Source organism: Ambystoma mexicanum, chromosome 6p, assembly GCF_040938575.1.
Source record: "Ambystoma mexicanum isolate Mex_15411 chromosome 6p, UKY_AmexF1_1, whole genome shotgun sequence".
In the NCBI taxonomy this organism is placed as follows: Eukaryota; Metazoa; Chordata; class Amphibia; order Caudata; family Ambystomatidae; genus Ambystoma; species Ambystoma mexicanum.
Genome location: NC_090935.1, coordinates 220,205,141 through 220,223,568, shown reverse-complemented (window position 1 = coordinate 220,223,568; position 18,428 = coordinate 220,205,141). Strand labels below are relative to the sequence as shown.

The following is an 18,428-nucleotide window of genomic DNA, read 5'->3' as shown; positions in this document are numbered from 1 at the left end:
AATTCTTTCACAGTAATGATCTGAATCTGGTTTTGTGGAGGCCCATTTAATGGCCAACAGGTTGTGATCGCTTTGCTGTGACTGGTAAATGTTGAAGTCTGTCAGCCGGGCCAACAACAACTCAGAGACAAATATATAGTCTATTGTTGAGCTGGTCAAACCTCTTTTCCATGTTGGTAGAGCAATCGAATCAAGAAATATAGTTGCCGAGTTGAAAAGATGTCTGGCCGTCATTAGCTTCTGCCAGGCCAAGCCTTGTTTACAAGGTTTGCTCTGTGCGGGGTCTGTGCAGTTGTTGTTAGCCAATGGGCACTTGATGTTTAAGTCTCCACATATTATAACATCACATACCCCGAACTCTAAGTAGACTGAGTCCAGTGTGGAGGTTACTATGTCAAACAGTGAGGTCTGTTGAATCCCTTTGTGGTTCCAATAGATCGACATCACCAGCAGGGGGGTGCATGTTTGATGTTCTTCCCCAGCCTCCTTTTGTTGCCACGAAATAAGTACCGCGATGGCATATGGGGTCTTCAAGATGGTTTTGGTTATTACTAAACCCACTCCCATCCGGACTGCAACAATTAGGCCTGATGAGGGTCTTCCTTTAGGGCCCACTAAAGCTTCTGAGAAGGCAATCTCAAAACCATCCAGTGTAGGTTTGGATTGTAACCAAACTTCTTGAAGGCATAAGATGTCATAGTCCCCTAAGTTAATGTCTCCAGCAGTTGTCAAATGTGAGAACCCTCTTGTGTTCCATGTTGCCAGAGACAGTTGTTGTTGGTTTTGGTCAATTTTTGTAGGTTCTGATGGCTATCTCTGGAGGCGTGTAGATAAAACTTTTGGTAGCCAGGCCCATGAAGACGATTCCAGAGATGGTCTGGACTGAGTCACTTTTTGAGTCTCTTCTAACGTTGTAGAAACCTCTGTATTAGCGGAGATACTAGGGGGATTTGCTCTCCCCTGAGGAATAGAGTTGATCGATTTGGGCTTAAGGGTAGCTGGTGATTTCTTTGCGGATTTTTCCTTTAAGTTAGTGGACTGACATTCTTCGTTTGGTCTTACCTCCCATGTGCGATCCTTTGACTTGTCATTGACTGTTCTGTATGGTCCGGTTATTGTTAACTCAAACCCTTGTTTGAATAGTTGTTCCTCTGCTGCTAGAAGTACTGTAATAACCTCAGCTGATGATATGTATAGCAGACAGTATGCTGTATGGTCCTTGTGAAAAGGTTCCACCGTTGTGAAGTCCTCTGATTTTAAGTTTCTTAAAAAATTATTTCTTAACCCCATTGTTAAAGAAGCCTTCTCTTGATCATAATGTTTTAGTCAATTATCGGCCTATTGCGGCCCTTCTGTGACCTGAAAAAATCCTGGAGATGGTGGTTACTTCTCAGTATCAATCCTTTTTGGAGGAAAACGACATCCTAGATTATCAATCCGGATTTAGGGCAGGCTATGGGACTGAGACTGCTTTACTTACTGTCTGGGATGACATCTTAGAGACTTGCCCAACAAAGGTCATATCAGCATGCTGAAGAAAATGGTCACAGGAGCAAAAAGAATTAATTATTAACTAATTGAATCGACTCAAATGTATGGAAAGGGGATAAGCATGGTCAGTAAAATGTATATGATCATATTTTTATTGATATCATAAACACAATAAACTCAATTGCAAAGAATAAACAAAATATCAGTCATAAAATGTATACAATGTATGCAAGGACTGCCACCCATAGACAATCTGTTCGAAACCAGGAGATGAGTCTGCAGTGTTTAATATTTCCAAAAAACTTTTGAGTAAATTCAAAATATCCATGTTGGAAGAGGGGTTCTCTTTTGTCCCCATGAAAAATCTGACCAAAAATGGAGGCTGAAATTGAACTTCAGAGCCTTTTCCACAAAATCGGTTTGAGAGACTTCTTTGGAACAGATGACACTGAGGGAGTGCTCATACTCTGTTCAAATGTAAACCTACCCTTAACATGGTCTCTGATGAGACAGACATTTTTGAAAAGGCAGTTCTAAGCGATTTCAATTCTTTTTACGATCCCTTCCATGGTTCTTATCATGGGCCTAGTTATAATTTTTCCAAAATGGAGTGGGATTGTCTCAGTAAATTGAAAGAGGATCCATCCATTGTAATTAAACAAGCAGATAAAGGGGGAGGAGTAGTTGTTCTTGATGCAGACCGATACGATGAAGAAATTATGAGACAGCTTAACAACCCTGTTTTCTATTGTAAGTTGAGGGGTGACCCCACAGAAAGTAAGTAAATAAATCATTCAACTTTCGACACGAGCTCGGGATGCGGGAGTTATAAACGTAAAGGAGTTCCAATTTTTGACAGCTAAAGGGACCAGGACCCCGCTAATATATGTATTGCCTAAAATATACAAAGAGCTTTTAAACCCCCCGGGGTGACCAATTGTGTCCTTGTGTAGTTCCATTTTGGAACCAATTGGTCAATTTCTTGACTTTTTTCTGAAACCTTTGGCGGTAAATACAGGCACTTACGTGTCCGATACCACGGATGCAATTAAACATCTAGAGGGGTTGCGTTTCAACTCAGAAATCAATGTGTTAATTACACTTGATGTGGAATCCTTGTATTCCAGTATACTCCAATTAGTCACTCGCTTTGATGAAGGAATTTTTGGACTTTAGACCAGACTTCAACCAAATTCCCAGTTCTTTTGTGGTTGAATTATTAAGGTGGCCTTAACTAAGCATTATTTCCGTTTCAAAACATCTTTTTATCTGCAAATTAAGGGAAAGGCGATGGGGCAGCATTTGCCCCCAATTATGCCACTTCATATATGTGGAAATTTGAAAAGTTCTTCATCCTTGATGATTCCAATCCTTTTCGGTCTGCCATCAGGCTATATAAACGGTATATAGACGACATAGTTATTATATGGGATACAACAGAAGGCGACTACACACAGTTTCTTCCCTGGATCAACACACTTAGTACGAACCTCAAATTTACAATGACTAGTAGCAATCAATCTCTTTTTGGATTTGCTCATTAAGACTAGTGATGGTCAGATTATTGTAGAGCTTTTCCGCAAAGAAACAGATAGAAATACGATTCTGCGGTTCGATAGCTTTCACTCTCAGGCCTTGCGATAAAGCATTCCTTATGAGCAGTTTCTGAGAGCGAGACGGAATTGCTCTAGATTAGAGGATTTTGCTGTTCAGGCAGACATCATCAACAGCAGAATACAGGCTAGAGGGTTTCCCCCTCACTTATTGGGACAATCTCATAAGAGGGCAAACAACCAGCATTGGGATATTTTACTGACTAAGAACATGAAGGATAACATCACTGGTAAGCGCGTTGTTTGTGGTGTACCTTACAGTACGCATCATAATGAGATTAAGACAATTATCTCCCGACATTGGCATTTGCTCCAATTTAGCAATCCAGACTTGGAACGCCCCATATATGCTTTTAAAAAAGGCAAAATCCTCCAAGAATTGGCTCTCACGAGCAGATAGAGCTACTATACTCAAAAACCAGCCGACTGTTTTGGCCCTTTGGGGTTCCAAGCCTGTTCAAGGACATTTTCCATGCAGCTTTTGCAGTCAATGTAAATCTACGACCGCTTGTACTTTGGTTATGATGAATGGTAAGTCCTGGTACCTTAAACATCATACTACTTGCAACACCTCTAATGTGGTTTGTTATCCTTTGCCCCTGTCAAAAAACATATATTGGGAAAACCAGAATTCACCAGAAGTGATATCATTTGACCTCACCCCAAAGTGACATCCCGGGAAGCGATGAAACACGACCTTTCACCCCTTGACAAAACAGGAAGTGGCATCAAATAGCATTGTACACTATGAAAAATATGGTTATGATTTCACTAATGTGATATACATTTCATACAAGAATGGATCACCAGATGTATCATTAATATATGTGTGTATAGATCCATATTGTCAAATTACTGTGAATGCAAGCAGAAGTCCAAGGCCAAATGATAATGTTATTGTATAGCACTTATGCTTAAGCGCTTTTTTTATAGAACAAAATATGCCTACAATATCACCCAGCCTGTGTTGGTACTCATGTATCAACCCAAGAAGGATGAAAGGCTGAGATGGCCTTTCTGGGATTCAAACCTGCAGATCACACACACATCACAGCAGCGAGCACTGAACCTACTGAGCTATAGTAAAATGAGCAGTTATTCTGTAGTGGATACCATTAAACTGGTAACTGAGATTTAACAGCATACCAGGTAAGTTCATCTGCATGTCTGGTGCAAAGTTGGCTGCATGTCAAGCCTGCATGCATCTACTTTCAGGCTTCAGAGGTTGGCAAAATAGGGAAATCAGCGCACTCACAGGACATCCCATACTCTGATCACTCGTTACCTCATACATGCAAACAAACATCCTGAACAACTTGCCAGTGAGATGGGAGGGAAAGATAAAGACATTACAACAAAGCATTCATTGTGGCACAATGGCCACTTGATATGCTATGGTCAAATATTTCTACACTGTACACAAGCTTTTAGGCACAAGGATTTTGTCAAGTGACCGCAGACACTGAGATGGAATGTCTTGTGATGAACGTGACAGAGACAATGGCAGGAAAAAAAACATGCTATTACTGCAACTTGCGAAAGGCTAAATACATAGTCCGAAATGGATGCTTATTCTACTCTAAAATTGGTTTTTTTTATCACTAATATCACTAATACATATTTATCACTAATACAACAGCACAGCAACTCCAGGGGGCATCGTGCCCCCTGGAGTGGCGGCACAGGGCCAGTCGCCGCCTGGCGGCAGCCCCGACCTCTCCACTTTGCATGCTTTTGCATGATGTGTGCATCATAAGTTATGATGCACACATCATGCATGCAAATGAATCATCAAAGCAAGGTTACATTTGTTAGCTTGCTTTGATGAATTAGGCCGTTGCAGGTATTTTTTACCTCAAAAATATTTTTTTTTTCAAAAGATTTTTTCAAAAATTTTTTTGTTGGTTCAAACCGGCACAGGCCTGGCCAGAAACCAGCCCCTGCTCCCCATGGACGATTATGGCCCAAACACGTGCCGAAAGGCCGATGGGCCAATCCAACCCTGTCCACTACGCCCCCCTGGCAAAATGTTTCCGAGCAGCGAAGCTGGAGATGAACATCTATCATGATTGGGAATCTGCTGGAGAAGAATCCATAGAAAGAACATAACGGTAAGGTCATTTCTCCTACTTCTGTGAGCCTTGCCACCTCCTGTGGTTGTGTATATGTACTGCTGTGTAATCATATTCATGAGCATGTGAATCCATGCAAGGCTCATGCTGGAGAACAAGAGTTACAGGTAAGTAACATATTCCTTTCAGCCGAAGACCACCTTTGCCCACCATGTTGTTGAGGGCATGTGTTGTAGAGGATTCCCTCACCAGGGTACGGGCAGATATATGGTAACCCCAGTTCCAAAACTCCTCTCTGGCGGTAAGGAGAATGTGCCTTGTTTTTCTCTTGTTTTGCTGTACATCAGGAAGTGGCAGCGCACTACTTCTGATGCTTGTGCCTCAAAAGTTGTGTCACAGGGCTCCTGCCTCTCTGTCATTGAGCTCCCACTTGCTCACTCTCCTTCAGGTCCTTTCACTCCTATTGACTTTCCCTGTTGGTGGAGCTTTGAAATCTTCTGTTGAAGAGCCCCATAGATCTGGTACCTGCCTGAAAAAGAAGGAAAGGGTGGTATTCCCTTTATTATTTGGTGCTGAAGAGGACTGTGCCCCATCATCGAGCTATTGCTTCCAAATTTGTTCCTTTGTCAGGACAAATTCAAGATGGTCGCTGGACCTGGATGCCTACGTTCATGTGGTAGTCCATACAAAGCACTGGGAAGAACATGGATGCTGCTCATATCAGGGCAGAGAGGATTTATGTATTTCCTTATGTGGATTGCTACCACATTCAAGCTTGCAACAGATCCCACCTGCACTGCACCTGTCTGCTACTGCACAGCTTGGGCTTCTCCCTGAACGCCCAGGAGTCCCATATCGTGCTGTTCCAGCTGCTCCTGTTCATTGAGTTTTTTTTGGATACACAGTCATGCAGGGCTGTTATTCCCATGGGAATAGTGGCAAACATCTTGCAGGTGGAACAAGTCTTCCAATCCCAGACTCTGCTTTTCTTCATCTTCTGGGCCTTATTGCATCCTGTATTTTCTTTCTGGCCGAGGCCTGGTTGCTCTTGAGGTTGCTTCAGTGGATGCTTCGCTTTGTTTCAAGGCGACATGACAAACTTGTTGCCAGTCCTAAGCAAAGTATCACAGGACCTATTGTGGGCTATGCAGATCAATGTGCTGCTAAGGGGAGAGCCTCACTTGTTGGTTATTAATGACGCCTCTCTGAAAGGCAGTATCCCTCACGTTGGTGGCCTGATTATGAGTGCGCTGTGCTCACTTGTAAAGGTGAGGGTACACATAAATCAGCTGGAAATATGGTTTGCCATGGTTATCTGCCTTCCTTCCATGTTGGTCAGATAAGAAGTTGGCCATACATTACCTCAAGAAGTGTTGCGGTGCATGGGTCGCTGCCTCTCCAAGTGAGTGATGCAATTTTGGTTCTGGGCTTAGGGAACTTGGTTGCCGATGCCTCAAACTGCCAGTTGTTCTCCCTCAATGTGGAATTCAAGTTGTTCTGCTCCAGAGACATTCCCCTATGAGGAGCTCTGGGTTAACACATTGATTCCTTTAGTAGAACTTTGCTTTCTTTTTTGCATTCCCACCGGTTCTCAGGAGACAGTGGGTGTTTAGGTCCACCAGGATCTTGATAACTTCAGAATGGTCTTAGTGCTTGTGTTACCTGGAACCTCTGAACCTATCCATCCATGGCACCACTTGGTAAGGGTAGACTTGCCCTCCCAGTCGAGGAGCTGGATCGTTTTACACAGCCTCATTCTTTATGCTTGGCTGCTGAGAGGCTCAGGGTTATAGACTTTAATTTGTCTGAAAACATTCTTGATGAACTCCTTTGTTCAAGAAGGCCTGCCATCAATTACATTTATGCCTTTATGTGGTGTACATCTTCAGCTTATTTTGGGAAATCAGGGCTGGAGTCCTTGGTCTGTCCAACATCCGTTGCGCTCTTTTCTTACTCTTTTCTGGCCTATCAGAGGTCTTGATTGTCACTGTGAAAGGGATATGTGGCTGCCTTTTTTTTCTTTAAGTGGACACTCGAGAAGGGCTCATTCTTTTCCTCCCCACTGTTAGTGGATTTTGCTGGGATTGTTAAGACAGTTTAAACCAAACCAATTTCCGTTTACTGTATAGGATTTAGAACTTGTAATAACATTTTTCATAGTTGCTCCATTTGAACCCCTTTATTGTTGGTCTTTGAGTTTGCTCAAAATTAAGGTAATTTCCCTGGTAGAATTCACATCTTCTAGGCAGATGAGTAAGATAAAGGCTCTGTATGTCAAGCCTCTGTACCGTGTTGCCTCTAAAAGCTAACATTCCTTTTCACAAAAGATTCCTCTTTCTGCTACTTGCCCTCTACTTCATGCCCTTATCGACTATTTTGCCTCTCAGATGATGGATACGAGGAAGGTGTGATCAGTCCTCAATTGGTTACATTGAGGCCTGTGAAGGCAGGGCTTCTGCTAAGCAGACCCAGTCCAGGTGGAAGTGCTATGATCTGCTTGGAAGTATATTTCTGAGGGTCTTAGAACCCATTCCAACAGTGTCATCGCAGCTGCCCTGTCATGCAGATAGGTGTCCCCTGATTTGCACTATGTCCCCTGATGACTGAAAATGTGTTCAAAGACTGCTAGCCATGCAAGAGACATATCTAACATGAGGAATCTTTGTGAGGAAGGACTAGTCTGTCAGAACGAACATTCCCAAAAGACATGTCATTATTCTTCTCCATTGTAAGCAATGGAAATGTGAACATCCCAATGTTCTAAGTAACACTTATGCTTTTGCACTTTTTCTTAACCCACAGGTAATGCCTGTTATTTATTAAACAGTAGTCATTATCATTTTTTTCTATTTCTTTGCTCGACCAAATTTATGCTATTAAATTACTGAAAAGTTAACTTTTACAAGAGGAAAAACCTATAAAATTATTTCTAGAGAAAGATGAACATCAATATATTGATTGGAAATTCATTTATGAGTGGAAAAACATTGTTAGAAGGGTGTCCTTTTTTCACCATTCAGAGGTTCCCCCGTTCTTGAATCTCAACTATTACTCTAAAATGAACACTTGGCCTGACTTTTTTAATGAAGAATGTATTTTACCGTGTACTCTCCTATTGGACATAATCGTAACGTTCATTAAGCCGTCTTTATCATATGAATACAATATCTTCCTTATACGTGACATACCACTATTTATGAAGGTACGTATCTTGTTCAGCTATGTTAGGGAGAATTCTCATAAATGGCTGATTTCCCTTACCTAAAGAGTCCCCCGGCAGTTTTGCTGGATTTATAGGATTTATTTTTTTCACCTGGTAAGAGTGTGAGCCTTTTTTCCCACTCTTACATGTGTTTTGCTGTGTGTGTTTTTACTTTTTGTATGATCTTGGGCACTGGAGCCTCACCTACTCCATGTGCACCACTTTTTGTGTGTGTTACACAGCACCTTCAGTGCAGTGACACAGGGTTGTCTTTGAGACTTCCCACTGACTCCATTTTTCTGGGGCTGACTACTGTCCCCCAGAAACAGGTAAAGTTGCCATTAACTTTATATAGTCACTTTAAACCACAGACCCAGTACACCCCATCTTACATGGAGTATTGGAAAGGGTTAACTCTTATCCTTTTTTGTCTGTACCTCTTGGAGCCTTGTTTCGCTCCCTTAACATTAAGACTTGGCTGGTGGCAGTGGTATCTACCCTACATTTTTTACCACAATTATATTATATAAACGTGGTATTGTTCCTGGCTATTAAATTAGCCTCGAACATAAACCCGCTTGACCAAATATATTTTATTTTGGTTCCGGCTGGGTTTATTCGGCATTTCTTTTTGTTAAAGTCTTTCTCGTGTTTTTCTCTGTGCGCCAAACCGGGGATGACTCCTTTGTTCGCTGTCTTTTCGCGGGTTCTGCACAGAAGCCCTCCTTAAGGTGCCTGATAGTCTAGGTAGGCAGGATTTGAGGGAGGGATCTTCGGACCCCTGCCATGGGTTCCCTTGGTAACCCAAGTCAGACTCTTGTCTGATTGGGTAAGGGGACTGACCTTGCCAGGCCAGCCACCCTGCTGTGTGATTGACAGCCAGGCTGTATGAATGGGGGAAAACTGCATAAAAAACAGATCTCTGGGACTGAAAAGACAGAGTCGCCACTGGAACGAAAGAACCAACGAGGAACTGGAAGAAGAGGACCCCTACCACGACTGAACCGCCTGGTGAAGCCCTACTGCAGGTCCGAATCGCCAGAATCCGACAACAGAGAAGATCTTCCAGGAAACTTCTTCCCTTGAGCTGGTGAGACCAACCAGTTCACCAAAACTACAAGCCAGGACCCCTCCTCTGATCGAATTCGCTGTATAGAGCTACTACAGTGGGCTGGATAGCCAGGAAGGTCGGACCCTGCTTGGGTTTTGAGGAGCGCACCTTTTATTCATTGTCTTGCTCTGCTGCTGGTTTCTTCCCTGGGTGGCGCAGGACCCTCCAGTCTTCCTACTTCATGTCAGTCCGACAGTCGCTTCAGGAACCGTGAGCCTGAGGAACCACCAGGAACGTCCGCCTCAGCTACAGCTCCCTCTCCGTTTTAAGGTACTGTGCATATTCGGTTGACCGTTTCGGTCAGCCGCGGTGAAAGTGTTTGAAATCGTTCTCCAATCCGAGGGCTTGTCCTTCTCTTCTCTTTGAACTAACTCTTCTACCAACCAACCACATCCGGAATCTGTTGCACGACCTTTACCGCAAACTACCCTGAACTGTGTGATCTTGAGCAAAAGACTTCTGACCCATTGACTTTGGCCCTAAGCCTTTTCTATCTGATCTCCTCACTGTAGTCTCTCTTGTTCAATTGCCCTGAGTACTTAACTGTTGGTTTTGCCTAATTTCTAATAACTTTGTCTTTCCCTTCCTTTTAAATTGCTGGAGTGCCATTTTGCTCGCACTTCATTTTGTGAGCTTAACTTGTCTGGAATTTAAGGGAAGTGGCGTGGTGTATTTATGATTGTGATTTTTAACTTGCTTAAAATAGTGAAATGTTATACAACTGTTGAGTAAATAAATATATATTCTTTTACTTATAAACCTTGAGTCAGTGTTTGCCTGAATCATAGTAATTGCTGTCCTTTGTGTAACTATTTGTACTGCTCACTTACTCTTGAGATAAGTCTGGCTGCTCCGCTACTGTTACCACTATAACTGTGTAGTACAGGCTTGTACCAAAGGTGAAATTGTACTGTCACTTGTAGTCTTAATTGTGTGTAATGTTCCCAACGGGTACTGCATATAATTCTGCCTAACAAGCTACCAAATGTACGTGCTATTTTCATAAAAATATAATTTTAGTAATCAAATACAGAAAGATCTTTTAAGAAAGTTCACTATTTATGGGACTTGCCTTTAATCATGCATCTCTCATTTTATCTTAGAATCTTTTCTGTGCCACGGTCCAGGATGGGGCCCCATACTAGCATCATTGCAAGTTCCTGAACTCTCGGCTGATGATTTTTTTCTGGAGTGCATGTCTCTTGGGAGCTATCTCACCCTGTATGTGTATGTACTACAGAGTCTCAACAAAGAGCAAACGCTAACCAATGAAATGAGAGTACTCCAAACAATCACCAAGTGGTTGGAGCAGGCTACCCCCAGGTATTCATTTCTTACGTTGGTAGTTGCAGCATTGTACATATACAGCCATAGTGTTTAATATGCAAAAGTGCACATCTCAAAATAATACTTACAATCAGGCTTGGTACTCTGATATAATCAAGCGGCATGGGAGTTGCTAGTTAATGAATACATTCAGAAAAATACTTTCATTGTTGTTTTACATCTGTTTTAGAAACTTTAACACAAAAAGAATGGACACTCAACTTTGTTAATAAAGCAGCATCTTACTTGTTTTAAATATTATGCCTAGGCCTCACTAGTGTTTGAAAATGCCAACATCTATTAGTTGATGATCTAATCAATTGAATAAATATTTCTAACGGAAATTGAAACATTTCATAAAAGTTAAGAGATACATGTAATTCATAGACATTTAAAGATAACTTGTTCTAGTGTCATACTGAAATCTTCATTTTTTTTTTTAAGTCAACTTCTGAGCCACACTGATGTTCTTTCTTCATTGAGTACTACTTCTGGGAATTCCCTTTGCGCATTAGTAACATTTTGGGCTAAATAACAGAGCATCCAGATATCTCGTGCTAAATAAGGGGCAGTGTGACACCTGTAACTTGGCAAACTATAAGCACAGCAGTACAGATATAAACTCCCTTCACTCTTTGTAATAGAACAGACAGATGAATAACACATGTTCTGGAACGTCCATGGTAGCTTAATACCAATATTCATATAATTTCCAACCACCTATAATTAATCCTAGTGGAAGTGCACTTATTTAAAATAATACTATCCTTCCTTTCTCTCAAATTGTTTGGTTGTGCAACATTTCAACATATCCCCATTTTGGCTGCCATTTTACTGTTAAGAATTGTTCTAATAGAAGGTTTCTGTGAAGCAGGTTCAAAAAAATCTATTGGACATTACTCAAAGACACACAGGAACAAGGGACAAATCAAAACCATCCATCACCCAGTCCCCAATTTGAAGCACATGAGATGGGCCTGGCAGGCGAATACAACAGTTCCATGCAAAACTATGCATAAGCCAAGGAAGGGCAAGGGGATAAAGGACATCTTCAGACCAATTGTTCACAAGGAGTGGGGTCCGTGGAATAACATAAGTCTGTGACCATGCTAAAATGAGATACAAAGAAAAGAAAACGGGGGTGCATGGCAAGCTCCCATTAAGAATATATAAGACACAGCTACATATGAGGAACCAGGAAGGGATAAGTGCAGAAGAAAGTAGGGGCATGGGGTTAGCAAAGTCACACATATAAATCATTGATTGAAGCCCATGTTGACTCATTTATCACTGCTAAATCCCTCTTCTGAAAGGGAATTATTTCTTTGTCAGATAGCAATGGCATGCCAGCTAGTCAATCCTTGTAGGGTAATTAGCCAAGGGATTTTCATAATTTGTGGGTTTCTTTTTTTGCCATAATTGGAGCCTGTTGGCACCAGAGCATGGTCCCTGATTCAGATTTAGGACACGTGGAAAGATCCCCAGCAACTCCATCACCAATTCCATACTTGCAAGGACATCCTCCCAAAAGTCAGCCACATGCTTCCATTCCCAGGACACATGGATATAAGAGCCCACACGTCTCCTACATACCCAGCAATCATCAGAGGAGACCAACTTGCTAAGCAACAGTCTCACTGGGTTCCAATCTAATCTGTAAACAATATTCTCTTGGCACAGCCTCAGGTTTATTGTCACCTTCATGCTCCTCATGTTTGAGCAAGCCACAGACCCGGTTGGTGCCCTCACCCCATCCCTCTTTTAGACGCATTCATCAGCGGAGGTCGAATAACACCTTTCCAACATCTTATAAAGAGTGGACACGGAGATGGAGTGTGTGGTGAAAAGTGTATATAAGAACAGGGTTTCATGCTCAGCTTGGAGAGCTGGAGTGTGTTGTACACTTCCACCAATTAATTGTTCCTTTTGAGCTTACGATTCTGCAGCTTGTACTTAAAATGCAGGAAGTCAAAAGAGAGCAACAACCCATATATCCAGACATCTATAATCTTGTGAATCATGTAATCTAGTTTCAATTAGCATATACCCAGATATTCTTCATCTTCTGATATATTTCTGTCGGTGCAGCTGGCATCGGAAAATGTTCACAAAGCAGTGGGGATGGAACACGAGTTCTGCGTTTGCAGGTCTTGTCAGGTGATGAATCCTAAGGAGCTCAGGGAGCCAGCAGCCAAGTTTTCAGTAGGCCATCCACCCACATCTTTGGAGTTGATGGCCAATCGTTGATAGATTTTTGGAGCTTCCCACCAGAGATAAATGCCCCTGAAGGCGTTGGTGGTTCCTACCTTGACTCTGAGTACAGAGAGTCACGCTGAATCTACGCATGCTGGCAGAATGAAGATGAAGAGCAGCATCCGTACGCCTAAGGGTTCGGACCACATTCAAAAAATAAAATGGCATTCAAAACCTTGTTGCAAAAACTAGGGCTCTGATGACAGAGCCAGTTGTGTTAACTGGGTTGGGCAGAGTGGCGCAAGATTTCTTCTTTCCTCTAAACACAGTACATCCATATATGCTCCAGTCTCTAGGACAATATATTGCAGGACCATCCAAACCATTTGCAATGAGGAGCATGATTTAATACCTTTTGGCCATTAATCCTTGGGGCAGGCCAACAACCAATGGGTGATTGGAACAGCCATGGGGCAACAAGACTTGACAAGCAATATACGATTTTTGCGACCGACCTTAAAGACACAAGTGGACTCGACACATCTCCAGATCTCAACATTGCTGAGTCCTCTCCTTATGACCACTTGAACATGGTGTTCAGGCTGATAATCCAAATGGTGGTTGACCCTGTGCGCTGTGGGGCTTGGAGTTTCATTGAGAAATATTCAGCAATTTGCTGTTACTCAAGTTTTAGACAGCAGGTCCCAGAAAGAAAGGGTGCTCCCGTTAACCTGGTGGTCACCAATTCGGTCCCCATGCTGTGGAAAACACTTCATTAAGCACAGGCAGTAAACCGAGACCTGGTAAAAAGGTACAAGCTGGCCTCAATTTATCCGATGTATCTCTATAGGCATCCCACTCTGGAGAGCCTCATGGTTTAGGTAACTATGGCTGGGGCCAAGGGATCAGTTTTCCCAGCTTTACCCCCGGATAAAGAAAGGAAAAAATTGGACACCCTTGGCAAGAACATTTTTCGGGCTAGTCATTGTGGCCCGTAAGGCAAATACATGCACAAGTAGGATACAAAATATAGACGGACTGTTAACTCTCATCGGTATAAGCATTACATCATAAGCCAAAAATGTTACTCACCGGTGAGATGAGTGCGTGAAACCGGGGAGTAGATCCAAAAACCAGGAAGTTGCTTGAAGAGCTTTGGGTAAAGCCTCCACCCAAGCCTCCTCTCTATGAGGGAATAAGACCTTCAAAATGATATGACCTCTTGCTGTAATTAACCAGAGAAGTGAACTGATCACCCAGAAGGGCGGGGAGAACGCACCGCCACGAACCAGGCTGTAAAGGAAATAACAACAAGTAAGTAATACGAAGGTACCACTTGTCCCCTGTAAGTCATTACTAATCGATGGAATACCTGAGCTTTTTCCCCCGTTGTATGGAAGTATGGCACAAAACCGGGAATCACCTACCAATATAACAAGACTTAGAACCTAACTGATTTAAGCTATGACACAAATCAGGAGGTGGGCAGGATCTTACCAGTGGTGAAGGACTGAAGGATTTGAGGAGTTCAGAACACAACGACAGGGATAAAATAAGAAAAAGGGAAATGTTAGTAGGATACGAATACCCGGGCGGCACGAGGGTCGCACTGGATTCGGGATGGTGCACAGCTGCAGAGCGTCCTTAAGTGCACAGGAGAAACAAGGTTCAATCAAAAAGTTCCGTCCGTAAGGCAGAAAAGTCTTACCACTGGTGACTGAAGAATGAAGGTAACAACCAGTCGGGTTGGCAGTTCCAAAGTAAGGTAAGTTGAAGGCAGGCAAGGTCTGGCAAGAATGAAGGTAACAACCAGTCGGGATGGCAGTTCTAAAGTAAGGTAAGTTGAAGGCAGGCAAGGTCTGGCACACTAGCGGACAGCGACTATGGCAAAAGCGTGTAGAAGAGAAGTCCGGGAGAAAACAGGAACCCCGGTACACGTGCAGTCGAAAACAAAGACAAAACCTTTTCTAGCGGAGTCCGTGAAAGCAAAACAGAGGTTCGGTACACAGGAAGACAAGTCAACAAGGGAATTCCAATAGCGGGTCCAGTAACCAATCCGAGTCGATTCCGTAAAGAGACAAAGGGTTTGGCACTCGAAGGAGGAACTTCTAAATGCCGGGAGTAGCTGTAAACAGAAGCGGCGTCCTGGCTGCAACCACGGACTATATCAGTGAGGGAGGCGGGGCAAGCCAACGTGAGGCTCCACAGCCGAACTACCGCACGGAGCTAGGTTATCTGGGAAGTGTAGTTGCGTTTCGAGTTGCTTACTTCCACGGCAGCTGCCACCGTGCATAGAATGGAGCAGCATTATGCTGTATCCTTTTGGGGAGCGCCACAAACTTCCTGGTAGCTGCACTGGGAAACCGAAGTGCTAGGGACGCTGGTGGACGGGTTTTCCGCACAGGACGAGGTGAACGTCGACCCATAACAGCATCCGCCCCCAAAGGCGGCGGCAACCCCTTGCGGGCATGGAAGCGACGCAGGAGTACAGGTGAGTGAATATTGCTCGAGGGTTTGCAAGACCTGTCCTTAGGACCGTACCCCTTCCAGTTGACCAGATAGAATGGCCGGCCCCTGCAGAGTTGAAAGTCTAAGATATCAGCAACCTCATACTCGTCCTCGCCATCCACACGAACAGGGCGAGGTCGCGTAGGTAGACGCGTAGAGGGAAGGCAGGGCTTGATGAGAAATGCATGGAACACCGGATGCAGTTTCCATGAAGCAGGCAAAGAAAGACGCAGTGCCACAGGATTCAGAACTTCCGTAATGTGAAAAGGACCCACAAACTTCAGCAGCAGCATACGTTTGCCAGGAATGCGCAGATTACGCGTAGACAGCCAAACTTTCATGCCCACTCTGTATTCCGGGGCTGCAATCCTATGTCGGTCAGCGTACTTTTTTGCTCTCTCCTGGGCAAGCAGAAGGTGGGATCGAACTCCCCTATGGACCGACTCCAATTCTCTTACACAAGCCTGAGCGGCCAGGTTGTCAATGGGGAGTGCCGGATCCAAAGGCAAAGAGCGTGGATGGAATCCATATAAGCAAAAAATGGTGATACACCTGAGGCGCAGTGTACCGAATTATTGTAGGCAAATTCGGCAGGGGCGAGCATCTCCAACCAGGTAGACTGAAATTGGAGACACAGGCATGGGAGGAATTGCTCTAGAGTGGCATTAGCCCTCTCAGTCTGTCCATCAGTTTGTGGATGATATGCAGAGCTGAAACGATCGTCAATGTGAAGTGAAGAAGTCAAAGCCCTCCAGAAGCGAGACGTAAACTTAGGGCCTCTGTCTGAAACAATGATAGAGGGAAGCCCAAAGAAACGAAAGATATGCTTGAGGAACAAAGAAGCCAAGACGGGGGCCGAAGGCAAACCCGAGCAGGGAACAAACAGAGCCATCTTGGAAAAGTAGTCGATGACTACCCAGACGGTATCATAACCGTTTAAAGGAGGCAGGTTCACAATGAAGTCCATGGAGACCATATACCATGGTTTATGTGGCACCGGAAGGGGACACAAAAGGCCCACAGGCTTGGATCTAGAGACTTTGCATTGAGCACACACCGAGCAAGAGGTCACATAATCGATGACATCCCTGGGCATTGATGACCACCACGCCCAGCGGCGCAATGCCTCCAGCGTCTTTTGCTGTCCCGGATGGGCTGCCATCAAGGAATCGTGTGACCAGGCTAGGGCCCGAAGACGTGCTTCTCCAGGAGGTATAAAGAGACGACCCTGGATATAAGGCAAGCCCTGTACAATGTTGAGGTTTAATGAGTCGCATTCCTCCTTATTTGAAGTCACCCAGGACGAGATAAGGGCACGGAGCGAAGGCTGAGGAGTGCAGGCACAAACCACCCTTTTAGGTAACAGCAGGGGACGATCGGCCTTAGGAATACAAGTACCGTGGGATAACCTCGAAAGAGCGTCAGCACAGGCATTGAGATGAGCCGGTCGGTATGTGATGACAAAATTAAACTGGGAAAAGAAAAGATGCCAACGAGCTTGTCGGGCCGTAAGGCGTTTCATTGATTTAAAGGCAAGGAGACTGCGATGGTCCGAATAGACAGTAACCTGATGACGGGCACCCAACAGATGATGACGCCATTCTGCAAAGGCGTCTTTGATGGCTAATAACTCGTGCTCTGTGATGGGATAATTGCGTTCGTACGGGGTCAATTTCCTGGAAAAATATGCAACTGGATGGATCTCCCCTGAATCAGGACACTCCTGTGACAGCACTGCCCCGATAGCTGAACCGGAGGCATCCGCCTCCACTAGGAAAGGGAGGAGAGGGTTCGGGTGTTGCAAGACCGGTGCCGTCGAGAAGGCGGCCTTCAGAATTTCAAATGCCCGCTCTGCCTCCGGATGCCACGCATACGGTTTCTTGGAGCTGGTCAATGCCGTTAAAGGAGAAGAGATCGATGAAAATGAATGGATGAAACGCTGATAAAAGTTGGAGAATCCCAAGAAGGACTGCAATGCCTTGACAGAGGTAGGAATGGGCCATTCCAGAATCGCTCTAACCTTGGAGTGACTCATTCGAATGCCACGGCTGGTTAAGTCATAACCAAGAAATTCCACCTCGGTGGAATTAAAAACACACTTCTCTGCCTTGACGTACAGGTGGTTCTCCCTCAACCTTTGCAACACAAGACGCACATGTACGTAGTGATCCTTCATAGAGGATGAGTAGATAAGGATATCATCCAGATAAATTACAACAAATTGGTCCAGATAGTCATGGAAGATGTCGTTCATGAATGCCTGGAAGGTGGCCGGGGCATTACAGAGTCCGAACGGCATCACTAAGTATTCAAATAACCCATAACGTGTCTTAAAGGCAGTTTTCCACTCGTTCTCCGCTCTAATCCGAACGAGATTATAGGCACCCCTAAGGTCAAGTTTAGTGAACACCACTGACGAACCAAGTTGATCCAAGAGCACTGATATCAACGGAAGAGGGTACTGGTTTTTTACAGTAATTGCATTCAATGCCCTGTAGTCTATACAAGGGCACAGGTCCCCCTCCTTCTTAGGGACGAAAAATAGTGGAGATGCCGCAGGGGACTTTGAAGGCCTAATAAAGCCTGTGGCCAAGGCTTTATCTATGTATTCCTTCAGAATCTTGTCCTCTGGTAAGGTAAGGGAATAGACTCTGCCGGCTGGTATCTTGGCCCCTGGTAACAGGTCTATCGGACAATCATAGGGCCTATGAGGAGGCGATTGATCTGCCCTGCCCTTATCGAACACATCCCGAAAGGATTCGTATTCAGAAGGAATGTCTATACTGGCGTCACGAGCGATGGCGCCTATGACAGATAAGGAAGCCACCAGAGCTTGACAAGAAGACTCAGGGCATACATATGTTTCCTGAAAACAGTGTTCATTACACTCCAAAGAAGGGAAGCAAACACTC

General features: G+C 44.1%; 1 protein-coding gene across 1 annotated transcript in view; it reads left to right on the top strand.

The window, feature by feature from the left end:
- The window catches only part of EPG5 (ectopic P-granules 5 autophagy tethering factor), a 2,517,217-nt gene that overhangs the window by 2,242,221 nt on the left and 256,568 nt on the right, over positions 1 to 18,428 (top strand). The window contains exon 41 of the mRNA XM_069626898.1: positions 10,593 to 10,812. Within this exon, the coding sequence (XP_069482999.1) occupies positions 10,593 to 10,812 (220 nt within the window). The remainder of the gene's footprint in view (positions 1 to 10,592; positions 10,813 to 18,428) is intronic.